The following is a 22,884-nucleotide window of genomic DNA, read 5'->3' as shown; positions in this document are numbered from 1 at the left end:
GAGGAGCTTGACGGATCATCCACCATCCACGGCTCCTATCTGAAATTTCTTTTTAGACTGCCCGCCACAGATGGGGAGACCTCCGACCAACGCCCAAGAGAAAACGGACTGGTCAATGAAATCTCTATTTCAGCAAATGATTATGCAGTGTCATCCACCGCTGCAGCAAGGCGGTAATTTGGAAGCACGTATCATATCATCCCAGACTGATAGGGCTGGCAAACCTGAAGTGGACGTGACGATGGAGTTTTGTTCGGGAGTTACATTTTTTGGCGCGTCGAGTTCTGATCTAACCGCTTTGGGAAAGGTGTTTTTTGGTGCCTGGAAGGTACGCATTACATCAGCACCTCACGTGTTAACTAACATTCGTCTTGCCCAAGGGCCCAGACCGCTGATTCGGACGAACCCGTCCATCTTCAACGAATGCGAATGCCATCAGGAAGGAATATACTGTCGTCGCATTTCTATATAGTTACTTGGCAATCCTTCTCGATATCGGGAAGTCTCTCTATAATAGCAATATGAGCGTCATTCTCTGTACTGGTAAGTTTCCCACCACCCTCATACTTCCAGGCTGCAACTGACCTCCTTTCGCCAGCTGGGTATGACCACACAATCAGGTAGGCTTTGAACCTTTTTCGCGACAGGTGAGACGCGCGGGGGACTAATTGGTATTTTTGACAGGTTCTGGGAAGCCCTTTCTGGCATTTGCTCGCGAACAATCCAACATTCAGACTCCCAAGTAAACCGATTATGTATTACTCCGGACAAGCGATATGTCGCCGCAGCGGGACGCGACAATGTGAAGCTATACGATATCAAATCTACAAATCCAAACCCAATAATGACGTTCGATGGACACACCAACAATGTCACCGGGGTTGCATTTCATTGTGAGGGAAAATGGATGGTTACAAGCTCAGAGGATGGGACGGTCAAAGTCTGGGACACGCGCATTGGAACTCTGCAGCGCAACTATGTACACCAGGCGCCAGTAAATGATGTTGTGATCCATCCGAACCAGGGAGAGTTGATAACGTGCGATCGTGCCGGATTCGTTAGAGTCTGGGACTTGGGAGAAAGTAAATGTACCCACCAGCTTCAACCTGAAGAGGACGTCGCAATGGCCAGCGTGAGCGTCGCGAGTGATGGATCTCTGCTGTGCGCCGGTAACAATAAGGTACGGGATTTCCCTCTCCGCTTTTTCCCTTGAGGGAATTTTGTTCTAATCACCAACTGAATCGTAGGGAAATGTATATCTTTGGCGTATGGTCCAAGATCGTGATCTAACCAAAATCGTCCCATTTATCACTTTCCAAGCGCATAAGGACTACCTAACTCGAGTGCTACTTTCTCCTGATGTCAAACACTTGGCGACATGCTCAGCAGATCATACCGCAAAAGTGTGGTCACTAGATCCGACTTACGGTCCGCCCAGTGATGCCGAAGAAACAAAACAGAGTGCCAATGAGGAGACGAACAACGAGAAAGCACAACCTAAGAACGCTCCTGCGGCGGCAACGGACACGTCCCCCATCACTAACGGCCACAATGGCGTATTAAGCAGCGATGGTACGTTTCGCGAGCATATACTTGGTGCTTGCTGATGCGTGTATATATATATATATATATATAATATTCTGAGATAAGCCATCCACTAACATATCCTTTAGATCTATTCCTAGATCCCTCCAAAGAAAACATGCCCCTTACAGACACCAACGGCTCGACAAATTTGTTCCCAACCCCGTCCGACGCGCCCATAGACCCAAACACCAACGCCCCATATCTCGAGGCCACATTAGCCAACCATCAACGTTGGGTGTGGGATTGCGCTTTCTCAGCAGATTCCGCATACCTCGTCACAGTTTCTAGCGACCACTATGCGCGCCTCTGGGAGCTGTCGTCGGGCCAAATCATTCGGCAATATAGCGGACACCATCGTGGTGCGGTCTGCGTTGCGTTGAACGATTATTCGGAGCCTCGATAGAGAATGACATGGGGACTAAGGTCGGTTGGACCCCCAAGGTCGTTCTGCCATATTGTTGAGCGAACAGACCTTTTTGACAGAAGGGGGTTGTTATTCTTTTTACGATTTCGTAGCGGTTACCCTTTATGTAGTAGTATTTGATTTGCCTAGATTCTGCCTTGATTGGTTTTTGATGTTTCTTCTAATATTCACATGGACAGGTATTTTCATATGTTAGCGAGGCGTTGGGATGGTCATTTACCTGGCACTTGGTATTTTGCTTTGTCTTTGAATTCCGGTGACAGAAAACGGATGCAGGTCTAATAGCTGAAATGGTGAACTTATATAACGGTGTTTCTCTTTGTTTGGAATGTATATATATGTTATGTCTTAGGTGTGCAATCTGGCGATGTGCTTTGTGCAACATGGAGCTTTACTCATCCCCTTCCCCCTCTGTTATCCGCCCCTTCTAACAGGGAGGGTAGTACAGAGTACAAGCGAATACTGATGGGGGGGCAACGTGAATCCCCGTTCAAAACACATCTCTTGGAATTCACTAGGTCAAGATGTGCACTTTTCGTTATCCTAGCCGGCTAGAATCTAGCTAAAAGCAGCAGTCCTCAATGATACAGTCAACATCCAGTATATAAATCGGAAATCTAACCAACAAGTTATATAGGCGAGAAACCAAAAAAAAAAAAAAAAAAAAAAAAAAAAAAAAAAAAAAAGAGAGAGAGAGAGTGAAAATGTAAATAGTAGATAAGAACTTAGGTATGATTTATCGCCCAGATCTATGGCCGCCAGCTGATTGGAGAGAAGAGGGAAAGAAGATAGAAAGAAGAGGGATATATAAGAGACAAAAAGACCACGTCAAAGCACAATCAATTCGTCCCAAACCACACAATATTCAGAACCAAATCCAGCCCCTTATCTTCCGCGTTCGGGTACTTGAACGTCCACATCCCATCACGGCTAACATCCCAGTATGCGCCGGAAGCGGAGTGCATCCCCCGCTTACCAGCCTTCTCGCGAGACTCTGGGGTCTCTAACGCTGTTACGCCTTGTTGTATGATCGTACAATTTACGTTGAAGCGGTATGGTGGGGTTTGGGGGGTATCGGGTTCGGCGTCGTCGGGCTGATCGGGCGTTGTGGCTGCGATGAGTGCTTGGAGGACTGTGTTCTGTTGGTGTTGGGGGTTTTTGTGGAGTTGTTAGCGGGTGAAAGGTGATGGGTTAATTTTTATCATTAACGTTTTTTGAGATGGTGGAGGTATGGGTTGGAAAGGGGGCTGTATCTCCCCGCGTTGGGTTCAGGGAGCGTTGCTGATTTTTTGGAGCGAGAGGGGATTGGGCAGGCATTGGGCACTTTATATTTAATTCTGTTGACAGTATAGGGATGAACGAACGATTATATGAGAGCTCCATTGGCCGACTTGTTCGTGGACGTAGCCTTTAACATCTTCCAATGCCGTGTCGCATGCCTGTGTGAGGAGGAGAAACGTATTAGTAACGCGAATGTGTAAATCAAAGCATTTCGAACGAGCACATACCTCGGTCGCAATTTCTGTCAAGTCCGCAATTGGGATAGGCTACGTGTGTCACGCAGATATCCAAGTCAGTAACAACAACAAATAGGGGTAGTTGGCGCTGTTTATTGGCGCGGAGGTGCTCGGAGAGAGGCACATACAAGGTTGCCCGCACCAGCTTCACCACCCATGATTAGTAGTCGAGAATATGAGAATGGCTATCAAAAACGGAAGCAAAACCTCAATGGGATATATGGATAAATGGTTGGAGGATGCCCTGGACGAGAATTCATATACTGTTAGTTCTCTGCGATGGTGAGGGGCACTTTTGAATGAATGTAAGCTGACATATCCCAGGTAAACAATTCATCCGGTGTACTGTACGCTGGGTAAGCGTAAGCAGGGTCGCAGGCGCTTAGGGGACAGGTAAATGCGATTGGCTGGAATTAGCGCGGAAACCAGGGCAACTCAACTGCCAGCCGCCTTGGAAGCTCGAAGGTGCCAGCAGCCATAGATCGTAAGAGAGCTTGAGGAGATCGAAAATGCATTTCTGTAGCACACATAGTATGCGATTATCATCCCTTGCTCTCGACCAAGCTGCTCTAATTGCCCAAGAAACACAAGTAGGGTTTCCTCGTTTGCAGACAAAACCGCTTTGCGGAGCGGTTTGATGTGATGTCAGACCTCAGCCACTTGCCAGCCACACCAGATCGGCCAATCACTGCCATCATCACTGCCACGTGATAATCGCCTTCTTCCAAGGTTTTCTCTCCAAACCATCATGACCATTGTTAGATCATTAAGCTCGTATGAACGACGCTCGGGAGTCAATTGGGGACCACAGTTTGAAAGCCATTCTTAACCATATATTCATTCTTTTTTAATTTTTTGGGACCGTCTTACCTCCTACATACAATACGATATAATCATCCAATTACTACCCACCCGATTCTGCTGCTGGCGGAGAACGGAGTTAGCGGCGAAAAAGCAGCTTCTTTGAGAGCAAAACAACAAGGCGTTATTTCGCCGTAAAGGAATTTCAGATACCAATTTTATTTATCCTGTATATATTTATCTGGAAGTATGTCGAGCCAGCCTCTCCTCCAATCTGGCCCAGGTACGTTGCTAGTAAACTGCGCCTCCATCGCAACCTTTCATTCAGCGTCTGCATCTTCGCATGTCACCTTTTCCCTATATACGGACTTGCTTGCGCAGGTTACCCTTATTATTACTCTCAAAGCTCTAATTCCTAACTTATCAACCCCACCCTCAGGCAAACGTATCGCCCTCCCCACCCGCGTCGAACCCAAGGTCTTCTTCGCAAACGAACGCACATTCCTCTCATGGCTCAACTTCACCGTAATCCTCGGCGGCCTGGCCCTGGGTCTTCTTAACTTCGGTGACCGCATTGGCCGAATTAGCGCCGCTCTGTTTACCTTTGTGGCTATGGCCGCTATGATATATGCGCTGGTGACGTTCCATTGGCGGGCGAAGAGTATCCGGCAGAGAGGTCAGGGCGGGTTCGATGATAGGTTTGGGCCCAGTGTCTTGGCCATTGCGCTACTTGCGGCTGTTATTGTCAATTTTGTGCTGAGGATTCAGGAGGGGGCGAAGGGGAAGGCGTGAGGGGGCTTTAAGAGTAAGGGTTGTATCTTTGGCAGCGCTGCTGGCTGGTCGTCGCTGTTATGCATTTTGGACCTGGGACTGAGATACCTTTGGATTTTTCTTCACGCCTTTTTGGTCATTATTGCTGCTTGATTGTCTAATTGATGTCTCTCACGAGTTTTGTTTTCCCATGCATAGAGTAAGTAGGGAGGCCGCCTTTTGTTTTCCTTAGTTGCTCTATTTTTAGCCCCCATGTTGACGACTTGCGTTTCCTGCTCTTGGTTTTGCCATTGGATAAAATGTACTATGGACATATATAGCTCCTGATCTTGACTGACATTTGGTTCTATTTATTTTCCCTACTACATATAACAGATTCTTTTTCTTTCTTATTTCACCTACCAACACATTATGTACAGTTCCAGTTTCCCCAACAAGCTGTATGCAACAACATGGACGGTTCAAAATTTCCCTCTATCTCCTCAAGCCGGACACAGAATGACAATCAGGTTCAGGTGGATTCGCTCTCCCCGTAATGGAGACGCCTCACCCTCCTAGTGATAGCTATGCTTTTTAGAATTGATTAGCTTCCGCTTTTTGCTAGCTTCCAATATGACCAAGCTCTGAACGGGATTAATATCTTCTAGATATAGAGGTTGACTGCTTGTTATATCTAAGTATGTACTTGGGCTTTCCGCCATGGATATCATGCCATATACTCTACTCCGTATACTCCCGTATATTTGCATATATATGGGGAGATATTTGACCTATCACCAGGGAGAACCATTCTAGATCTGCGGTCACATGATCTAGAATGTGGCTGCACGCTAATGGTCTATCTGAACAACAAAAATGTTCTGGTCTTACACCACGTCCTTCCACAGTACTGCATGTGAATGCAGCTATTTTGCCCAGAGGATGAGATTTGTACATGTACATGTACATACATGACATAAAATAATGTATGCTCTTCACGGAGAATACATGCATCCATGTATTAATCGTCTCAAACACCTCGCCTCCAAAGGCCTAGAACTAGGTAGCGTCTCCCGGGGTAATCTAGCCAATCTTAGCCCCGTAATCAATCGTGGAGCTCCGTGAAACCGTATTATTACCAAGGATATCAATATTAGCCTTTGGTGTGGCGTGACTCATATGAACAACTAGTAACGTATCGCGCTCATACTGCGTATTCAGCTGAGGGCAAGTGAAGGCTTGACCGGCCGACAATACGGTAAGGCCATACGCTCCCAATACGCAGTCAGTCCGCACCAATCCGAGCCAAACCTGGCCAAGTCGTATTCGTAATACACCCTGGCATAGATAATATTATATATATAGCGTGGTGAGAGCGGAGTTACTACTTTAGGCTGGGCGGCGTAAGAAACCGGTAATATTCCGGGGCAGCGCTCCGTCTGTCTGGGCCGTATGTATCAGCGCAGACGCCGGGAAACGTCTTGTCCCTGACCTGAGAGGACGTCACCTTTCCACCTGCAACTCCTTCCACCGCAACAACCTGCGATACACAACGCAACGCAACAACTCCGCTACAACCACCACCACGACAACCACCACAACTACCACCACTACACTACACCCACTCCTACTACCGCGTAGAGTGGGATATCTTTCGTGGGGAATTCGTCTGGTTGTCCTGATATTGTAATCCCCTCAGCCGGTGTCTTAGTTTACTATCGTCCCAGTCGTTGCACCTGCGACAGAGAAACCCCAGACCTCAATCCTCTGCGCTTCCAACTCTACTCTACAACGACCTAACTGCCTGGCGCTGGTAGTCGTTCGCTAATTTATTTCACCTTTAAGCGTGCTCCTTTTCGCTTCAAGCCGCCGCTCCAGCAGCTGCCACTTTCCCTTCCTTTCGCCCTTATTCCCGGCAAATTCGCGCAACATCCGGCTTCCCTGAATTCGACCCAAAGAGGACCCTAGTCGTGCACAGCAACTAAGATCGTTGTCGCATAACCGATGCACCCGTCTACGTTGTTTATAAGTGCGTTATCGCGGCAGTAGCATAGGGGGTTTGCTTACCTGGCCCCGTCAGAGACGAAACGAAACAGGCACCCGGAATCAGTTGTGGCGACCGGTACATTCTCGTATGGCATGTTTCGATTGCTTCCATGGTCTTCTGCTGTTGGGGGCAATAAAGTTACTGCGGAGGAGGTGAAGATGCTAGCCGCGCCCCAACGGAGATCTCCTATCATGGAGACTCCCGCCATTCACAAGTTGAAGCGGAAACGCGCAAACTCTGGTGATCGAGGCAATCCCGCGCTAGAACACTCCCAACCCTATGCCCGTCCTCATGACGCAAATGGAAATGATAGGAAAACATTATCGCCACATTCACCGTCGCCTGCGATCAAGATAGAATCACCAAAGGCATCTTCGCAACGCGACAGTCCTAGGAACAATTCACTGCGAACTATTAGCCAGTCTACGGAATCTGGAGATGAGCCTCCACCGACAAACCTAGCGAAACCTGAATCAATGCCACCCGCAAGTACAGTCCCAAAAATGGATACGGAAACTCTACGCCGCACGCTTGAGGCGCAACTAAGCCTGGAAATACTCCTGAAACATGATGAACTGCGATTAATTGACCAGGAAATGGCAAAATGCCAGGTCGCACTGGACCAACTTCGTCGGTGTTCCGAAATTCCGTACCCTGGTTCAAGCGTTTCGGGGCTCTCCACCGCTATCAGCAACGGTACTGGAAATGCACTACTGCCCGCTGCAGCTCACGGCCCGCCGTTAATATCACCTTCGCCATGGGGCGTTACTGATGGGCCGTACAGCAGACATTATGCTAAATGGTTACTTCCTGACCCTCGATTTGATGGCGGAGAAGTTGAGACTGCTGTTCCCCCTTTTGCAATTACAGGAGGTGCTCCCGCAGACGGACGGGTAACTCGTGGTTCATGGTCAGAGCAAGGTGTTACTGGGACTTTGCGTTCTCAACGTAGCTCTGCTGGCACCAAACTACAAGCACTATCCAGCGGGTATCCGCAACCGAAGGATAAAGCTGGGCCTATGATAATAAAGCGCAAGAGCGATGGCAAACTTGTCAAGTTAGTCTGTCTTGACTGTAGGAGAGAAAACTTTTCAAGCACCCAAGGCTTTATCAATCACTGTCGAATTGCGCATAATCGGAATTTCGCAAGTCATGACGCGGCTGCTGCTGCATCCGGAGAGCCAGTAGAAGTCGACGGGTCAGGTGCGGTTATTGGGAACAATAACGATGTATCTGCAGGGACCGCTGTTGGATATGTGCATCCTCTGATTCGGTCAGCTCACCTGGTTGGGTCTACTCCGCAACCCGGCGCGCGTCGCACATCTTCTCAGAATCAAACCGCAAAGCGACCTAGTGAAAGCGGAACAACCCGTGGCAGCAGCAATGAACCTCAAAAGGGATCTTCGTCGTTGCAATCTCGAAGTACTCCTAATGGGAGCCGCCCACGACCGCAACAAGTCACCGTTGAGTCTCCTAGTCCATCATTTAAGGCTTCTCCAGAGACTCCCAATCTATCTTCGCTGATGAAGAGAAGAGGAATTGCAGTGGATCTGCTTGACATCGTGGATGATGCTTTGACCAAAACAGAACTGGACATGTTTTCAGAGGATGAGTTTAGCGAAGGAGCGGAAACTGAGAACGAGCAGCCAAATCCTCCATTTAGTGTTCGAGGGAGTAGATTACCCGCCCGAACGATAGTTTCTCCATCTCAACCACCGCGGCCAGGGAGCCGAAAAGGAGCCGACAAACCAAGCCGCAAGCCAAAGTTAGCTCGTCCTCCCAATCCTCCTTCACCTCAGTCTTCGTACAGATCGCCATATGCCCCAGCTTCAGGATCTCCTCATGTTCGTGAAGCCGACCAGCAAAGAAGTCAAAGAAACGACATGGATATAATAATGGCTGATTCAATTTCTGCTGCTCTTAGTCCTCATACACTGGAGTCTAACCAGGCACCCAGCCTAGTCAGTGATGACGAGGATTATGAAGCTCCGTCCGAATCTGAAACCCCGAGCCCCAGCCCTTCAATGGCAAGTGATGAAGGCCCCGATAACATTGAGGTTCGGGATGGTGATGAGGGCAGTGTCAGGGGCACCAACGTAACCACCGCAGCGGCGCCAGATACGAAGCCAGGACCGGAAATTCCGAGTCCTTCCAAACACCATCCTTCCCCAGTCCCTCAAGAAGTGCCGACTTACAAGAAGAAAGCAACCAGTAAGAAGAAGGGTGGGGCGAAAAATACCGGACAAGCACCCAGCGTCCCTGTTCCTGCTTCCCCCGCTGCTCCCCGCACCAACGACAAAGAGCAAAAACGTGTTAGCTTTGTGAGCCCAATGACCACTCCACCAAGAACCAAGAAGGATGGTGGTGGAAAGAGACAACGCCGTGGATAGATTTGTTTGACTGTTTGTAATATTTCTCTCCAAATCTTTTCTATGAATGGTGTATTATCACGCCTTTCCCCTTGTTCCTCCAATCTCCTTGTTCCTCCAATCCCCTCTCCCCCTCTCCTATCCCTTTTCTCCCCTTTCCTTTCCTTTCCTTTCCTCTATTTTTATTTTTATTTATTTATTATTTATTTTAAATAAAGATTGTATATCTTTTCGTTGCTGCAAAGCCCCTTCTGTAGCCAGGACTTGGGAGGTTAGTGTCTGTTTTGTACCTTTAAGCCGCCAACCTACCGAAACTGTGTGACCTGGCAGGTGTTTTGTTTGCATCATGAACGAATTCCCTTTCTAGCGCGCCCTGTGCCTTGTCTCGCTTTTCTTCTTCCGTCTCTGCCTGTTGTTCTCTATTATATACGAGCCTACTTCTTAGCCTTTTTCGATTTTGTCCTTGATTTTTCTCCTTTTCTTCTCACTCAGCAATTTACATTACTGTTTTTTTTAATACTGGGGGAAAGGTCATATGTGGACGGGCATGGCATTACGGAATGTCTTTGTTTTTTTTTTCCTTTCCTGCCGGGGTTTCATTTTGTGTTACCTTTCTTTTTCCACGCTGGTTTCCGGGTTATAGGGTCGGTTTTGGTTGGATATCGGTCTGGGTCTGGGTCTGGGTCTGTGTTCGGCTGGGCTGGGCTGGGTTGATATCAGGGACCGTAACGGATTTATTTTATGGTCACCAACCGGGTGGGATTGTTTGTTCAATTTTTTTTTGACATTCACTGTTTGTTTTTGTGTGTGATTCCTCAATTTGCATGTGTTTTTGTCTTGCCTTTGATTATTTGTCTTTCTTTGTCCTTGTGAAAGCAATAGCAATCCTCTGCTTTTCTATTCAACCTCCCCCGTTTTCTTTTCTTTTTTTTCCATTTCCAATCCTCTCTTATTTCGTCTCTGCTTCATCTATCTCATCTCCCTTACGCTTCTGATGTTGTTGCTCATAAACTATGTGCCCCTCCCATCTTTTATTTTATTTTATTTTTTAACACATGTGGTTTGATCTAAGCGATTTCTTCTTCTTCTTATACATATATTTATCATATACATAGTTATATTGTGGTATTATGTTTAAGATATCGAGCCTTACCAGAGAGAGGGAGGGATATCTAAGAAAAATAACAAAATGAGAAACTTTATGATGTTTTTGAGACTGTAAACTTCTACTAGAAAATGGAAAACTGCATGTACAGTAGTTACAATAATGTATAAACGCCGCTCTATCGTCAGATGCCCTCTTTGATCAAGAATAGCTCCTGAAGGCAGCAACCAACTCCCACTGTATGGGTATGTACTGTGGTTGTCATTATTATATTATCCCCGTTCTCTTGGCGCGCGGGATAACTTATTTGTTTGCGCTAACTATTATTAGCTGGTTACGGGTACAACGCGTAGCATCTCTTGAGTTTCAACCTCGCATCTCATATCTCATATCTCATTTGCGCCCTCATTTTGGCCCATCTTTACATAGCCACCATTTATTATGTCTATTTGATGAATTAGCCCCCAAATCTTCCAGATCTTATGTTGTTTTGTTTTTGTCCCGTGTAAAAAGGCCTCATCAGGATAAATCAGGATAACAGACGCGAGAAGCAAGAGACTGACTGTTTCGCGGTTACGCGACCTATTGTTTGTCAGGAGAAAGTATTCAGGTGGGTTTTTCACATTTAATTTCATTGTTCTCCTAGAGAAGGGCAGACTCGATTGCCTTTGCTTTGAATTCTTTTTTTTTTTTTTTTTTTTTTTTTTTTTTTTTTTTTTTTTTTTTTTTTTAAATTTTCCCTCTCCTATTTCACTTTAAATTGCTGCTGGGTTCATTCATGTTTGTACTTGTATGTACCTTAACAAATTCAGTCTCAATGTGTCTCATTCTGAATTTGAATTTTGTGACTCTCAATTATTCATTTCTCTGGGATGATCTGATCCAGCGTCTGAATATCTTTCTTATCTTATTAGAGATGGATGTGGGTTGTTGATCAAACTATCGATCGAGTTATTTCCATCTGCGTTTCACCAATCTATATATCAGTTTGATATATTCCGGCTGCTTTTTTTCAACTAAGCCTTGATTACTTTTCTCAGACAAGCCAGTTTTCTACAGACAAGCCAGTTTTCTACAGACATCTAGCTATCCATCCACTCTTTTTCTATCGAAGTCCCTAGAGTGGTTGAAAACTGTTGACCTCCTCTAACATTTAAATGTAGGCTGAAATCTGTTGTGTCTAGCTCCCTCGTTTGTTCTGCAAATATTACTACCAGTGTTAGTTACTAGCGAAAGAATAAACCCAAAATCGAAACGAAAACGAAGGATAATGAGATAATGGCTTCTCAGAGCCCCCTCGCACCGGCCAGCATATCCCGTGCCACCATCTCATTTCTCCTATCTCTCTACCCACATACCATCAGAGATTTTTACAGGGCTAAACTGATAGCCAAGTCTACTCCGAAAGCGGGCCCAAAACCTGGTTCAAAGCAGTCCACGGCAAAAAGAACGAATGAAGGAGCCATAGAAGCGGAAGTCGAAGCCTTTTTGAAATTGGATAAACTGCGCTATGAGTCGATTCCTGCTACATTGAGAGATAGGGCTGGCGTTGCCGCTGGCGCCGACACCAGTAAAGACGCCGCGAAAAGACCAAGTAAAAAAGTAAAAGTATCAAAGAACGATGATGCTTCGCCCCTTTCGGGAGCGTTTCTGGAGAAGGATGAGATTGTCAATCTTATGAGCTGGAAACTGTATGCTCCCTCCCTTCCCACCAACCAAACAGTCTGTTTGGTTCCCATTTGTCCCCTCAGCAACAAAAAATGTGCTCATATGTACCATTTTCACAGCAAGCATGGCTCCCACCGACCAGCCCTCATGGGCATGATACGATCAAATCCAGACTCCCTCGTCAAGTCCACTACCGCGATTGCTTTCTCACAACTCCAGGACGCGCTATCTAATACGGGAGGCGAGGCTTTTCCCAGCACTCCGCTCGAGACACTGACGGGGCCCCTGAGGGGCGTGGGGCCCGCCACGGCATCTCTTTTCCTGTCCATTTGCCCATGCCATGCACCGTCAGATGCTACATACAACACGAGTATAAATGCGGCCCCGTTTTTTAGCGATGAGCTTTTCAATTGGCTTTGCCTGGATAAGTACCCGCATGACTTCCCCAACAGTAGTAATAACAACGGCGGTGGAGGAGAAGGTGGCCAGAGATCCAAGGGAAAGTCACCAGCAACAAAAGAGACTAAAATCAAATATAATATGAAAGAATATAGAGAGTTATGGGAAGCGGTGAGGGAACTTAGAGGCAGGATTAATCAGATTCCTGACCAAAAGGAGGGGTTAGGAGAGGGCCGGGGTAATGGGGAGGGCGGGAACGAAAGCTTCTCAGTGTTGGATATTGAGAGGGTGGCGTTTGTTATTGGCCATCTCGGGGTGTCGGGATATGATGAAAGGATGGAGGAGGCATCGACGATGGGGCTTCTAGATGGTGGTAAAGTGGACGATGATCTAGGCGCGGCCGAAACGAAAGATGTGAATTTAGGTAGGGGGAAAAGGAAGAGAGGATGATGCATTTCATAGCGGAGCCTAGGGGAGCGTGCTTGGGAGACAAGCTAGTATATAAACTATCGCCTTACCTGTATATTTCATCTCTAGGTGTATGAAACCGAAGTCAATCTACTACAAATTGCCATGCTTTCATTTTCACCAATGAATACCTGGAGCAAAAGGACGAATTGAAATCAGACCCGAAATAAATAATCTAATAAACTATATTAATCAAGAACAAAGCTATTAAAATTCCACAGTAATTATTTCCACAAGCCCCTTAAGCTTCCCACTATCAGTTTTGATTAATTCAGCACATTCACGCTATATTTCCCCTTGGAACATGCAGCAAAAGTGAGCAGGTTACCCCTGGCAGTTTCAATCCCTCAGGTCAACCACTTTTCAACAATCCTACCAACAGGCTCAAACTCGCCTTCGCCCATACAGCGTCAAAAAAGAAGATACTAATGTCCTCAACCTTAATTACTGGCTCTCCCCCTGCTTCAGTTTGCTGCAAACGGTTAAATCACCCCCCAACCCTCCTCCTTCATACGCCCAAGCCACACCATTTAACTACCAACCCACCCGCCAAGCACTTACATCAAATACCCAACCCCCGCAATCAACATCCAGGCCAGCCCTCCCAACCCCATCTCAACCCCGCTAGCCACCATCGCCGGCGCGGCATTCGGCGTCTCCGTCTCCGACGCTGGACCTGTCCCGGTAGGCCTGCGGCCGCCCGAAGTTTGCGACGCATCAGCATTGTCAGCGGTACCTGAAGTTTGTGTAGCAGTGGGTTTTGAGGTCGACGAAGACGAGCGAGTTGTGCTGAACTGTTTCGCTGCGTTGCAATTGGCGACTTTTGACGATTCAACGGCGTGTCGGCCTTGGTCCTTGGGGCAGTTGTTGTAGCAGCTACATTTTGTGTGTTTGGGGCGGGTTAGTGATTGGAGGCGCGGACTGACTCTTCATGGAACTAACATGGAGGTAGAGAGGGAGGGGAGCGTAGCTCTGGGTAGGAGCATCTGATGTTGACTTGAGTATATGCATATACGTACGTCAAGACATTGCTGTAATGGGTGCAGAGGCAGTCCCAGTCCTGTACAGGGCAGCTTTTGAGAATGGCTGTGGTAGATTCCACACAAGCCTCGAGAATACTATAGATGTTTGGATTCTAGGTTAGTAACGGAATTCTGTAAATGTTCACGATCCGCAACAGACTGCTTTCGCCTCCCTTCTCATCACGATGATCTCCATCTCCTTCACATATTATCAACGAGAAGAAATCACATACTTCTGAGCATCACATTTGCTGGGGCTATCATTTTGCGGCGAGGCGGCTGCATTTACATTTGCCATGATAGCGAAAAAGAAAGTGAGGAACGCAGATAGAGAAATAAACGAATGCATATTTGGCAGTAAGAATGGAAAAGCAAAATGAATGGATAGATTAAAAAAAAATAAAAAATTAACGATTGCTTTGTTTCTCCTCTTTGGTGTTTTCTTTTCTGAAAAGAAAGTGCTTTGGTGCACACACGAAAACAGTGGCCGAAATATGCGTCAAAATTCCTCACGGACAAAACAAAAATGAATTGAACTGGGAAAACGCTTGAAGGCCAGTGGGTATAAACGAATGAAACGGAACGGACCCGATGAAGAGGAGCGAAGTGTAAAGGAGAGTTGAAATTTTTTTTAAAAAAAAATGAGCGTGGGAGCGTATATGAGAAGATGTATTAAACGATTGTTCCCAGGAAACTTAACTGTGAGAGAGAGAGAGAGAGAGAGGAACCAGGACACAGCTTTGCCTTCGCCCGCGTCATTGACATCGAACGCAGAAACAGAGACACACGCGATTTGGAAAAAGGGGCCTCCCGAGAAACATCCTGCCCAGAAAAGCAAGGCAACTGGACTAACGAACAATAATGGCTCCTGTTAACGGAGCCAATGTGGTACAGACTATTTGAAGGCGAGAACCGGATCTGGATTCTTGCGGTGCGGGGAATGGCGATTTGATTCAAGCTATGTTGCACTGAGCAAGGTAATAATAATAATGTTAAATAATATACGCAGCGATATGCATGTAGATGGTATGGCCATCCCGCCGCATATTTGATCATATTTGTCGATAAGGGGACGAAAGGCAAAACTAGGGCAGTATTATTATATTGGCGGTGGTATGGTATCTGGGAGGCCCTTTGCTTCATGTAAATCAGGAGAAAAAATGAATATGATCCTTTGAAACACCATGGCGTATTCTTGGCTGTGAAACCTGTTTTTAGTGGCTTCTAGCCTGGCTGTGATACTTCAAAAAGCAGGGCTTTATTTATTATTTCTTGGAATGATGGATGGATGCAAAACCAACTCGACCCGGGAGAAGAGAGAGAAAAGGTTAAAATAATAGCTGTAAAAATATAAAATACGCGGCAAAATCCTGGTCTGAAGCCGGTTGAGGTCAGAATTGCCGTTTTGGGAATCTACTGTTAATTAGATGCGTGATTATATAACCAACGCATCCAGGGGGGGGGGGGAGTTGTTAACAAATTAGTTAGTTTACTCCTATAAAAGGACCGTCAAGCCGTTTCTCATACATAGCTTACTTCTCTCCTCGCTCTCTATCCTTTTGCTTAATTCTCCCCCTCCTTCCCATAGATACATACGCGCACACACGCATATATGAAAGAAAACGGACTTCTTTATTTCAAACGATTGATGATGTCACCGGGCGCAGGTTCCAGACAGGGGCAATTATATAATTATGAAAGGGGGAAAAGAAATGGGGGAATCGTTACATACATAGATCGGGCGGGGAAGGAATGAAAGGACAGGAAAGGAACACAATATATTGCCGGTCGTTCATCACTAAGGGGAGACAAGGAACATGTAAAGGGAAAGAGTACAGTAACACGATACGGAGAGAAGGGAAAGTAAAAAAAGTTAGGGAAAAAAATGAGGGGCACAGTGATATAAAAAGAGAATATGATGGGAAAAGGGGGTTATTTAAGCCAGGATAATAGATAGGATGCTTTGTTTTCCCCGTTTCAATTTCCCCCTAACAACCCTGCTTGGTCTCTACATTGTACAGAAGAGAGAGGCGAAAAACAAGGAGAAAAACACAAAATATACACAAAATATATGGCGGTAGGAAGGAAGCTCATAGAAGCACATCAGACAAAAGACAAAATAAACAAATATGAATATGAGTCGGCTTCTCTGATGAATGAAAAGTAGGAATAAACAACAATAAGTTTAAATAACATATGCATGGCTTGGGGTTACATTTACTCCTGGCCGAAGCCCAAGGTCTCCTCAACAGCGATAGATAGCTTATGCTGCAGTTGTTCGTACGTCTTATACGGTGGTAGATCCAAGCGGTTAAAGCTGTTTTTTTTTTTTTTTTTTTCGGACCCGTTAGTACGCAAAGAAATATAGATAGCAGAAACAGAGAAATGAAGAAAGGCAAACTAAAATAAGAAAAGAACATACCAAGTATGCGACTTGGGCAGCGCGGTGATCTCTCCAGATTTTTCAATGGTAAACCGCCTAGGCCCATCGCTGCCTTGCAGATCCTTGAAGCCGTTAACTGGAATGCGAGAGGTACCCGTTGCGAACTGCAGGAGGCGAGATTTTTGCTCCGAATCCCAGCTCCGTATGACCTTCCAAAAGTTTTGGATCACTTCGTCCTGCTCCTGGTAGCCGCGGTAGTCGGTATGTTTCTTCCAGTCATCCACGTCGATATCAGCAATACCACCAATGAGAAGCTCCAATTCACGCTCGTCAAAGACGTTGACGAGGTCAGCAGGGATAAGCTCGTTGAATCCAGTGATGAAAGCATTGAACTGTTCTTCTACTCTTTTCTGGATTTTCCATTCTGTGATCAGCCTATTTATTGAGGGTGTTGATTAGTTATAATATTCCTTATTATAGGCAGTGACGGTCTTGGCACATTGTATATACTTACTCAACATATTGCTTTTTGTTCTCGTTGGTAACCGGGATGTTACTGCCGTTTGGTATCAAGTCAACAGTCTTCCTCTCGCCAAATTGATCATCGTCAATGGAGAATGTGAGCTCGTCAAATACGCCGGTAATATCATGTTCCCTAGTTTAAAAATGTTAGCAAAAAACTGGGTATGCTCGTGCCCCTAAAAAACAGGAAACAAAAACATACAATGTCCATGTTAGATTTCGGTGGAAATCCTCATCGACACCCTCCATATCCTGCAGGGTAACCTTCTTCCTCAACATCATCTTATAAAATGCGCCGATAAAGAACGAATCAAGGAAGCGGCGGTGGAAGATGGCAAGGCCGACGACACGCCCTATGAATTTGAAATAATTCAAATGCTCAGGATTAATGCCGGAATGAGGGTTAATCTGGAGCGTGTAGTTATCATGTGCTGAATATTCGAATAGACAGTAGAACGGGTTAAACATTTCGTGGGAAAGCAAGAAGAAGAATTCTCTGTGGTTTCCCGGTATGTCAGTAATTCACCACTAAATTTAACAACCACGACAAAAAAAGTACTCAAACAAACGAACCTCGAAAGGCCACCATAATCGAGCCCATCTTCCCCATCGAATTTGATCATTAGTCTCTTTTTCAGATCCGACGCACTCTGGCGCATGATTTCCGCGTATGAATCCTCGAAAATAGCACCTCGCCGGACTTTGACATGGCATTGGCCAGACATGATCCGCAACGCCGGCTGGGATCTGAAGTAAATAAGCTTGCGCCGGAAATCGCGCTTGTATTGCGGAACACCTTGGTCGAGGGAGGAGGGGAGTCGTGGATCATCCCAGGTGGTAGTCTTCGTATTGTGATCAACAAAGTACACTCGAGCTGTGTTGGTGAGACGCATTTCCCAGCCACTTGGTAGCGGCCCGAGCTGAGACACGGGCTGTTGTTGAATAGTGGTATTATTTCCATTAGCATTTTGACCATACATGCGGATATATTGCTGTCGACGCGGATCCACCCAGGTGGTCGTTCTCGTGTTATGGTCCACAAAATATGGCCGGCCCTCAGGGGTATAACGCTGTTCCCATCCAGCTGGGAGCTCTCCAGTGCCGGCTGTCGTAGCTCCCGTGGCCATCATAGAAGCGGCATTTGCATTGGCAACACCTGGGGGGGTGCCCGGCTGCTGAGAGTCTGGCAGATTTGGCGAATTTGCGCCTGTGCGGTCTTCGGGGAGCATTCGACTTTGATGAGCCCTGCGCTCCATCTGCATGTTGGCTTCCAGCTGGGTGCGTTGGGCCTGCTCGTTGTAGTGCTGCGAAGGACGTGTCCATGTTGTCGTTCTGGTGTTGTGGTCGACGTAATACGTCCGGCCTAGATTATCTTCTCGTCGTTCCCAACCCGCGGGCAATCTTCCTTGGCTATCCTCGAAGGAGCTCAGGTTGGCTCTAGAAGAGGTCGATCCATTCGCCGTCTGACCAGCTCCGCCAAGAAGGGAACCTGAAGGGGCGGGGGTTGCGGCAGAAGGAGCTCGAGAGGGAAACATGGACGCGGGGTTAGCAGCAGCTGGCTGATCGCTGGCTCCTTGGCTAGTGGCGGCAGGAGTAGCCGACGTGGAAGACTGGGGTCGAAGTTGTTGCTGATAAGAAGTTGAAGAGGGAGGAGCGTTATGAGGAGGGCGTAAGGAGCCGTTCTGTGGGGGAACGGGTGTCGACAGGTTAGTAGATAGGTTAACGATCAGTTTCCCGTGGACAACAAGATTATCATTGGACTTCTTCAGGTCTCTCGTAAGCATCTCTGTAAGGGAGGCGGAGTAGTTAGCAAGCGTCCTTGGTATCGAATAGTGGTCGTGGAATTTCGGGGATGAAGTATTCACCATCATCACCAACGTCTAAGTCTATCACATCTCCGATGCGAACATTTATGACACCTAAGAAACCCTGGTCCTTCTTCTTGAACTTCTTCTGGTCGAAAATCTGAATGGCGAGAATGGAATCTTCTGTGACTCTCCTAAATGTTGAAAGGGGATCGGTCAGACCCAGCCACAGTGTAACGTGAATGAAACGGGGTTTAAAGTTACGGGTATCGTACAGGTCAAAGACTTCATTCCAGTATGGGTTGAGTGTTTTCTTGATCACCGAAGTAGTATGAGTTTGTTCACCACCAACCGTGGCAACTGCAAACGGATCGGGGAACCCTGAGCAATTCAAACAATGTCTGCTGTCAGCATGAAAGTTCCCGGCTTTAAAAGGGGGCATTTCCTCCCCTATCACTCTCTTTCTTGTTGATTTTCATCGATTATTGGGGGGGGGGGAGGGGGGGGGGTTCCAACTTACGGAAAACATCGCGTTTGTACAGGCCATCAGCTGCGATGACTATAGCTCTTCGTCAATATAGGGAAGATCATTAAGAGCGGGTGAAAGGATGTATATGTTGATCCTTACTTGTGACTCTGAGATTTGGTTGGCTGAAGGGGCAAGAAGATAGATTAGTAGAGAAAAACCCCCAGTATAGATATGTATAGAATAGAGGAGGCCAAATACATACGCAGGCAAATTGGAACCCATTCTGACGGCAGTCCTAACTCAGCAGGCCGTCTCCGTCTTTCAGGACGGTGGAGATATATGCTGAGGGGTGGCGGATGGAGGTTCACATCCAGCGGGGAAGGGCGCGGCAACAATAGCAGCGAAACGCCAAGGGGAGAGAGATAGACGCAAATCCTGCGCACTCGGACGGGGGGGAGGCTAGATGTAGCCTCTCGATGCAGGGAGCGAAAAGACCGAGATAGGAGGCGTGGGATGCAGGCAGGAGTGGTTGGAGTTTGTCGGTGCTGGCCAGCGAGCGATGGATGGATGTCAGATGGATTGGATATCGGATGCTGGATGCTGGATGCTGGATGCTGGATGCTGGATGCTGGAGAATATCGAAGGCGTGGGAGCCGCCAACTGAGGCTGAGCAGTGGAAACGGGCCAATCGCCGGCCCGCAGTCTCGAGGGTCGGTGGCGCGCCCAGAGAAAAAAGACCCGGGAAGGGCAAAAACCCAAGACAGGAGTTATCTATGCGACTATTACAAGACAGGAGGAAGTCTGGAGATTAAGCTTGACCCTGTGTGAATTTGAAGTTGTTGCGACGACGCCAGATAGAATAGCTAGTTATAGATGATATGATGGTTGATGTTGCCCGAAGATGAAACAAAACAAACCCCTTCGCCCGGCAGTGTACGGAGTTACAGCGTAGTTAACTAATAACTACATATATCAATCAATTCAAGACCTGGCAATCGCATTATCACAGTTAATATTGGTGCTAACTATTGACATGTCATGCTAGAATCACGGTCTACAAGAGAAGAGAGCAAAGTTGTAAATAAAATACTCTGGCATCCATGGATAATCCTCTGTCGCATGGTTGATATTCCTCCCGTTGAAAATGATATACATAGTCAAGCCCCGCCGCTGTATAAGGACGATATATCTATCCCCACGCTGTTCAACTGGCACCAATTGTCCATGGAAATAGTTATCAACATGAGCAAAAGGAACATCCTGTCGCAATGTATTCTTTTCTTTTGTTTGAATATCTCCACTTCCATATCTTTAGCTGCAAGATAGCTTTCAAAAATTTATAGTAATCTGCTGGTCACTCAACCCCAAATCAAGAGAGGAAGAAAAGGAAAGGAAAAGAAAAGAAGAGTGTTAAAAGGAACAAAGAGATACCAGATTTGAGAGTGGGACAAAGGTCAAAATAAAATAAAATCAATCAATCAATCAATCAAAAAATAAACAAACTCAGGAAATAGAACGCAAGTCACGTAGATAGAGATTCAAACCCTCAGTAAATATCCCTCCCTATTTTCGATTTTTGCCCTTTTGCCCTTCAGACTCAAAAATTTTGCGAAATAAAAAAAGGACAGACAGACAGACATAAATTGCAAAAAGAATTCAACAGCGCATTTGCCCATATCATATCAATATTCATACACACCACATCCACATCCACACCCCCTCCAGCTTCAAGTATCCAATTTGATTCGATTCGACTTGAGCTGATCTGATTGGATCCCGCTCCGTTCTCTGGAGTCCAGGGAGCTATGGATGGATTTTCGATCGGTGGGATTAACGAGTTTCCATTTTCTTCTTCTCTCCGGCCGCAATTCCCCCTCCTTCTCTTCAATAAGTACTTCCTTCCCCCCCACTTTCATTAAATTGCGAAATCGATGTATGGTGCGGTCGAACATAGAAAAATGAAAGAAAAAAAAATAAAAAAATAAAAAAATAAAAAAAGTCCCCGCCTCCTCTTTATTGTTGGCCGGGGCTTATTTTCAGTACGGTGCATATCCCCTGCCCCGACCTCTATAGCCTCCACGATATACGCCACGGGGAAGGAATCCACCACGTCCGAATCCGCCGCGACCGAGGCCACCCCGACCACGACCACGCCCTCGGGTCATTCCTGGTAGATTGGTTCGTTTGGGGACGACCTAAATGAGGCGGAGAAGAGAGAGAAGGATTACGTTAGTAGATAATTTCATAGATGATAATAAAGACGGGGAGAGGAGAAGGTTTTTTTTTTTTTTTTTTTTTTTTTTTTTTTTTTCTGGGAGGAGGGTAGCTTGCTCACCTTCAAGTTCCGCCCGCGGAAGACACTCTCGTTCAAAACAAGTGCTTGAGCCACAAGACTCGGCTCCGTGAATTCCACATACGCATACCTGCGTGTATTTATACCAATTAGCGCTCCATCTCTTGCCAGGCAGCGCGGATGCAAATGTTTTTAAAGACGAATATAGAAAACAATAAAGATGAAAACAGAGAAAAAAAAGCGAAACACAGCTAATCCACGACAGCCCAAGGGGCGGCAACGGCAGCATAGTAAGAAGAATAAGGGCAGGGCGAGACAAACCCCTTAGGATGGCCGGTGAACTTGTCGAGCAAGATGGTAACCCGATTTATCGACCCGCAGCTCTGGAAGTGTGCCTGGATCTCTTCCGGCGAGGCGCCGTAGTCGACGTTGCCGACGAAAATGCTCCGCGCGTCGATATCCTCTTTATCCTCGCGTAGGCTCTCCGACTGCTGGTCTAGCGACGCTTGCATCTCTCGTAGTTTGGCGGCTTCGGATTCCATCTCGGCCACCCGCCGTTTCATGGCGGCGATTTCTTCCTAGAACAAGAGAGAGGAGTAGGTCTTGCGTTAGTTGGATGATTTTTTTTTTTTTTTTCCTTTCTGATATCTCTCGGAATTGAGTAGCAGTACAGCGGGTGGGAGACGGGAAATGAGATCTTTCGGGGTTTCTCTTGAACCCCCAGAGTCTCTCAAATGAAGTATATATATATATATATATATATACCGTGCATGTGTAGTATATGTATATCTAAACTTACCTCCTCATCGCCAGGTTTCTCATGTGTCTCCAACCGCTCATCGGCAATATCAGCTGCATCAGCCATGATGACTGTGACTAGAGTGTGTCGAAGGTGTCACCTCTTCCTGCGAACTCCCTGGATTAGATAGGCAGAGCCGATAAAGCTAACCAAACTGGCGGCGCGTCCGGAGATATATAGGGAGTCCAGGGGGGGAGGGGGGTGTTTTATGCTAAAAAGCGCAAAATCTGTTTCTGGGCACAGATGTAGGGAGGACGATGATACGAAGGAAGTACAAAGAAAAGGGTCTCAAGGGAAATAAGGGGAAGTAGGGCTGCAGAGACGGTTTGTTTCGTTGTATGGTTTGCCTTGTCTTGTCAATTGCTGCTGGATGAGATTGGGGTCTTTCGTTCGCTGCGGAAACAGTCGCCAGTTGCTTTTCTGGCGTCGGTGACGGATTAGGCATGGCGCCATCTT

At 46.6% G+C, this 22,884-nt stretch overlaps 8 protein-coding genes across 9 annotated transcripts; 4 read left to right on the top strand and 4 right to left on the bottom strand.

Moving 5' to 3' along the window:
• The first annotated feature begins 32 nt into the window (after nt 1–32).
• Nucleotides 33–2,681, top strand: BDCG_03191 (G protein beta subunit-like). Its single transcript, XM_045418793.1, has 5 exons — nt 33–543; nt 599–620; nt 685–1,180; nt 1,248–1,572; nt 1,674–2,681. Exons 1-5 carry the CDS (start codon nt 522–524, stop codon nt 1,988–1,990), a joined length of 1,182 nt encoding a protein of 393 aa, XP_045275285.1. The 5' UTR covers nt 33–521; the 3' UTR covers nt 1,991–2,681.
• BDCG_03190 lies at nt 2,288–4,241 on the bottom strand. 2 transcript variants are annotated; one of them, XM_045418792.1, is made up of 5 exons: nt 3,844–4,241; nt 3,657–3,772; nt 3,520–3,558; nt 3,376–3,450; nt 2,288–3,150 (listed from the first exon to the last, which is right to left on the bottom strand). In XM_045418792.1, the coding sequence occupies exons 2-5, from the start codon at nt 3,684–3,686 to the stop codon at nt 2,851–2,853; spliced, it is 444 nt and encodes a 147-aa protein (XP_045280343.1). In that variant the 5' UTR covers nt 3,687–3,772; nt 3,844–4,241; the 3' UTR covers nt 2,288–2,850. The 2 variants fall into 2 exon arrangements, with proteins under 2 accessions (XP_045280343.1, XP_045275284.1); XM_045418791.1 differs by having other exon boundaries at nt 3,657–4,241.
• On the top strand, nt 4,022–5,796 carry BDCG_03189 (vacuolar transporter chaperone 1). Its single transcript, XM_045418790.1, has 2 exons — nt 4,022–4,612; nt 4,769–5,796. The coding sequence occupies exons 1-2, from the start codon at nt 4,579–4,581 to the stop codon at nt 5,119–5,121; spliced, it is 387 nt and encodes a 128-aa protein (XP_045275283.1). The 5' UTR covers nt 4,022–4,578; the 3' UTR covers nt 5,122–5,796.
• A 658-nt stretch (nt 5,797–6,454) lies between these two features.
• Nucleotides 6,455–10,770, top strand: BDCG_03188 (uncharacterized protein). The gene has a single exon (XM_045418789.1). The coding sequence runs from the start codon at nt 7,219–7,221 to the stop codon at nt 9,514–9,516; it is 2,298 nt and encodes a 765-aa protein (XP_045275282.1). The 5' UTR covers nt 6,455–7,218; the 3' UTR covers nt 9,517–10,770.
• Nucleotides 10,771–10,795: 25 nt separating this feature from the next.
• On the top strand, nt 10,796–14,322 carry BDCG_03187 (uncharacterized protein). The gene is made up of 3 exons (XM_045418788.1): nt 10,796–11,210; nt 11,764–12,291; nt 12,388–14,322. Exons 2-3 carry the CDS (start codon nt 11,879–11,881, stop codon nt 13,115–13,117), a joined length of 1,143 nt encoding a protein of 380 aa, XP_045275281.1. The 5' UTR covers nt 10,796–11,210; nt 11,764–11,878; the 3' UTR covers nt 13,118–14,322.
• On the bottom strand, nt 12,072–15,601 carry BDCG_03186 (uncharacterized protein). The gene is made up of 3 exons (XM_045418787.1): nt 14,391–15,601; nt 14,155–14,253; nt 12,072–14,011 (listed from the first exon to the last, which is right to left on the bottom strand). Exons 1-3 carry the CDS (start codon nt 14,504–14,506, stop codon nt 13,693–13,695), a joined length of 534 nt encoding a protein of 177 aa, XP_045275280.1. The 5' UTR covers nt 14,507–15,601; the 3' UTR covers nt 12,072–13,692.
• An 11-nt stretch (nt 15,602–15,612) lies between these two features.
• BDCG_03185 (E3 ubiquitin-protein ligase hulA) lies at nt 15,613–20,261 on the bottom strand. The gene is made up of 10 exons (XM_045418786.1): nt 19,599–20,261; nt 19,496–19,518; nt 19,388–19,426; nt 19,143–19,248; nt 18,928–19,061; nt 17,636–18,848; nt 17,265–17,558; nt 17,055–17,195; nt 16,580–16,975; nt 15,613–16,474 (listed from the first exon to the last, which is right to left on the bottom strand). The coding sequence occupies exons 1-10, from the start codon at nt 19,616–19,618 to the stop codon at nt 16,375–16,377; spliced, it is 2,466 nt and encodes an 821-aa protein (XP_045275279.1). The 5' UTR covers nt 19,619–20,261; the 3' UTR covers nt 15,613–16,374.
• A 70-nt stretch (nt 20,262–20,331) lies between these two features.
• On the bottom strand, nt 20,332–22,871 carry BDCG_03184 (RNP domain-containing protein). Its single transcript, XM_045418785.1, has 4 exons — nt 22,429–22,871; nt 21,951–22,207; nt 21,672–21,759; nt 20,332–21,531 (listed from the first exon to the last, which is right to left on the bottom strand). Exons 1-4 carry the CDS (start codon nt 22,492–22,494, stop codon nt 21,373–21,375), a joined length of 570 nt encoding a protein of 189 aa, XP_045275278.1. The 5' UTR covers nt 22,495–22,871; the 3' UTR covers nt 20,332–21,372.
• Between the last annotated feature and the right edge of the window lie 13 nt (nt 22,872–22,884).

Source organism: Blastomyces dermatitidis (genome assembly GCF_000003525.1).
Source record: "Blastomyces dermatitidis ER-3 genomic scaffold supercont1.3, whole genome shotgun sequence".
Taxonomy (NCBI): domain Eukaryota; kingdom Fungi; phylum Ascomycota; class Eurotiomycetes; order Onygenales; family Ajellomycetaceae; genus Blastomyces; species Blastomyces dermatitidis.
This window is presented reverse-complemented; position numbering and strand designations above follow the sequence as displayed.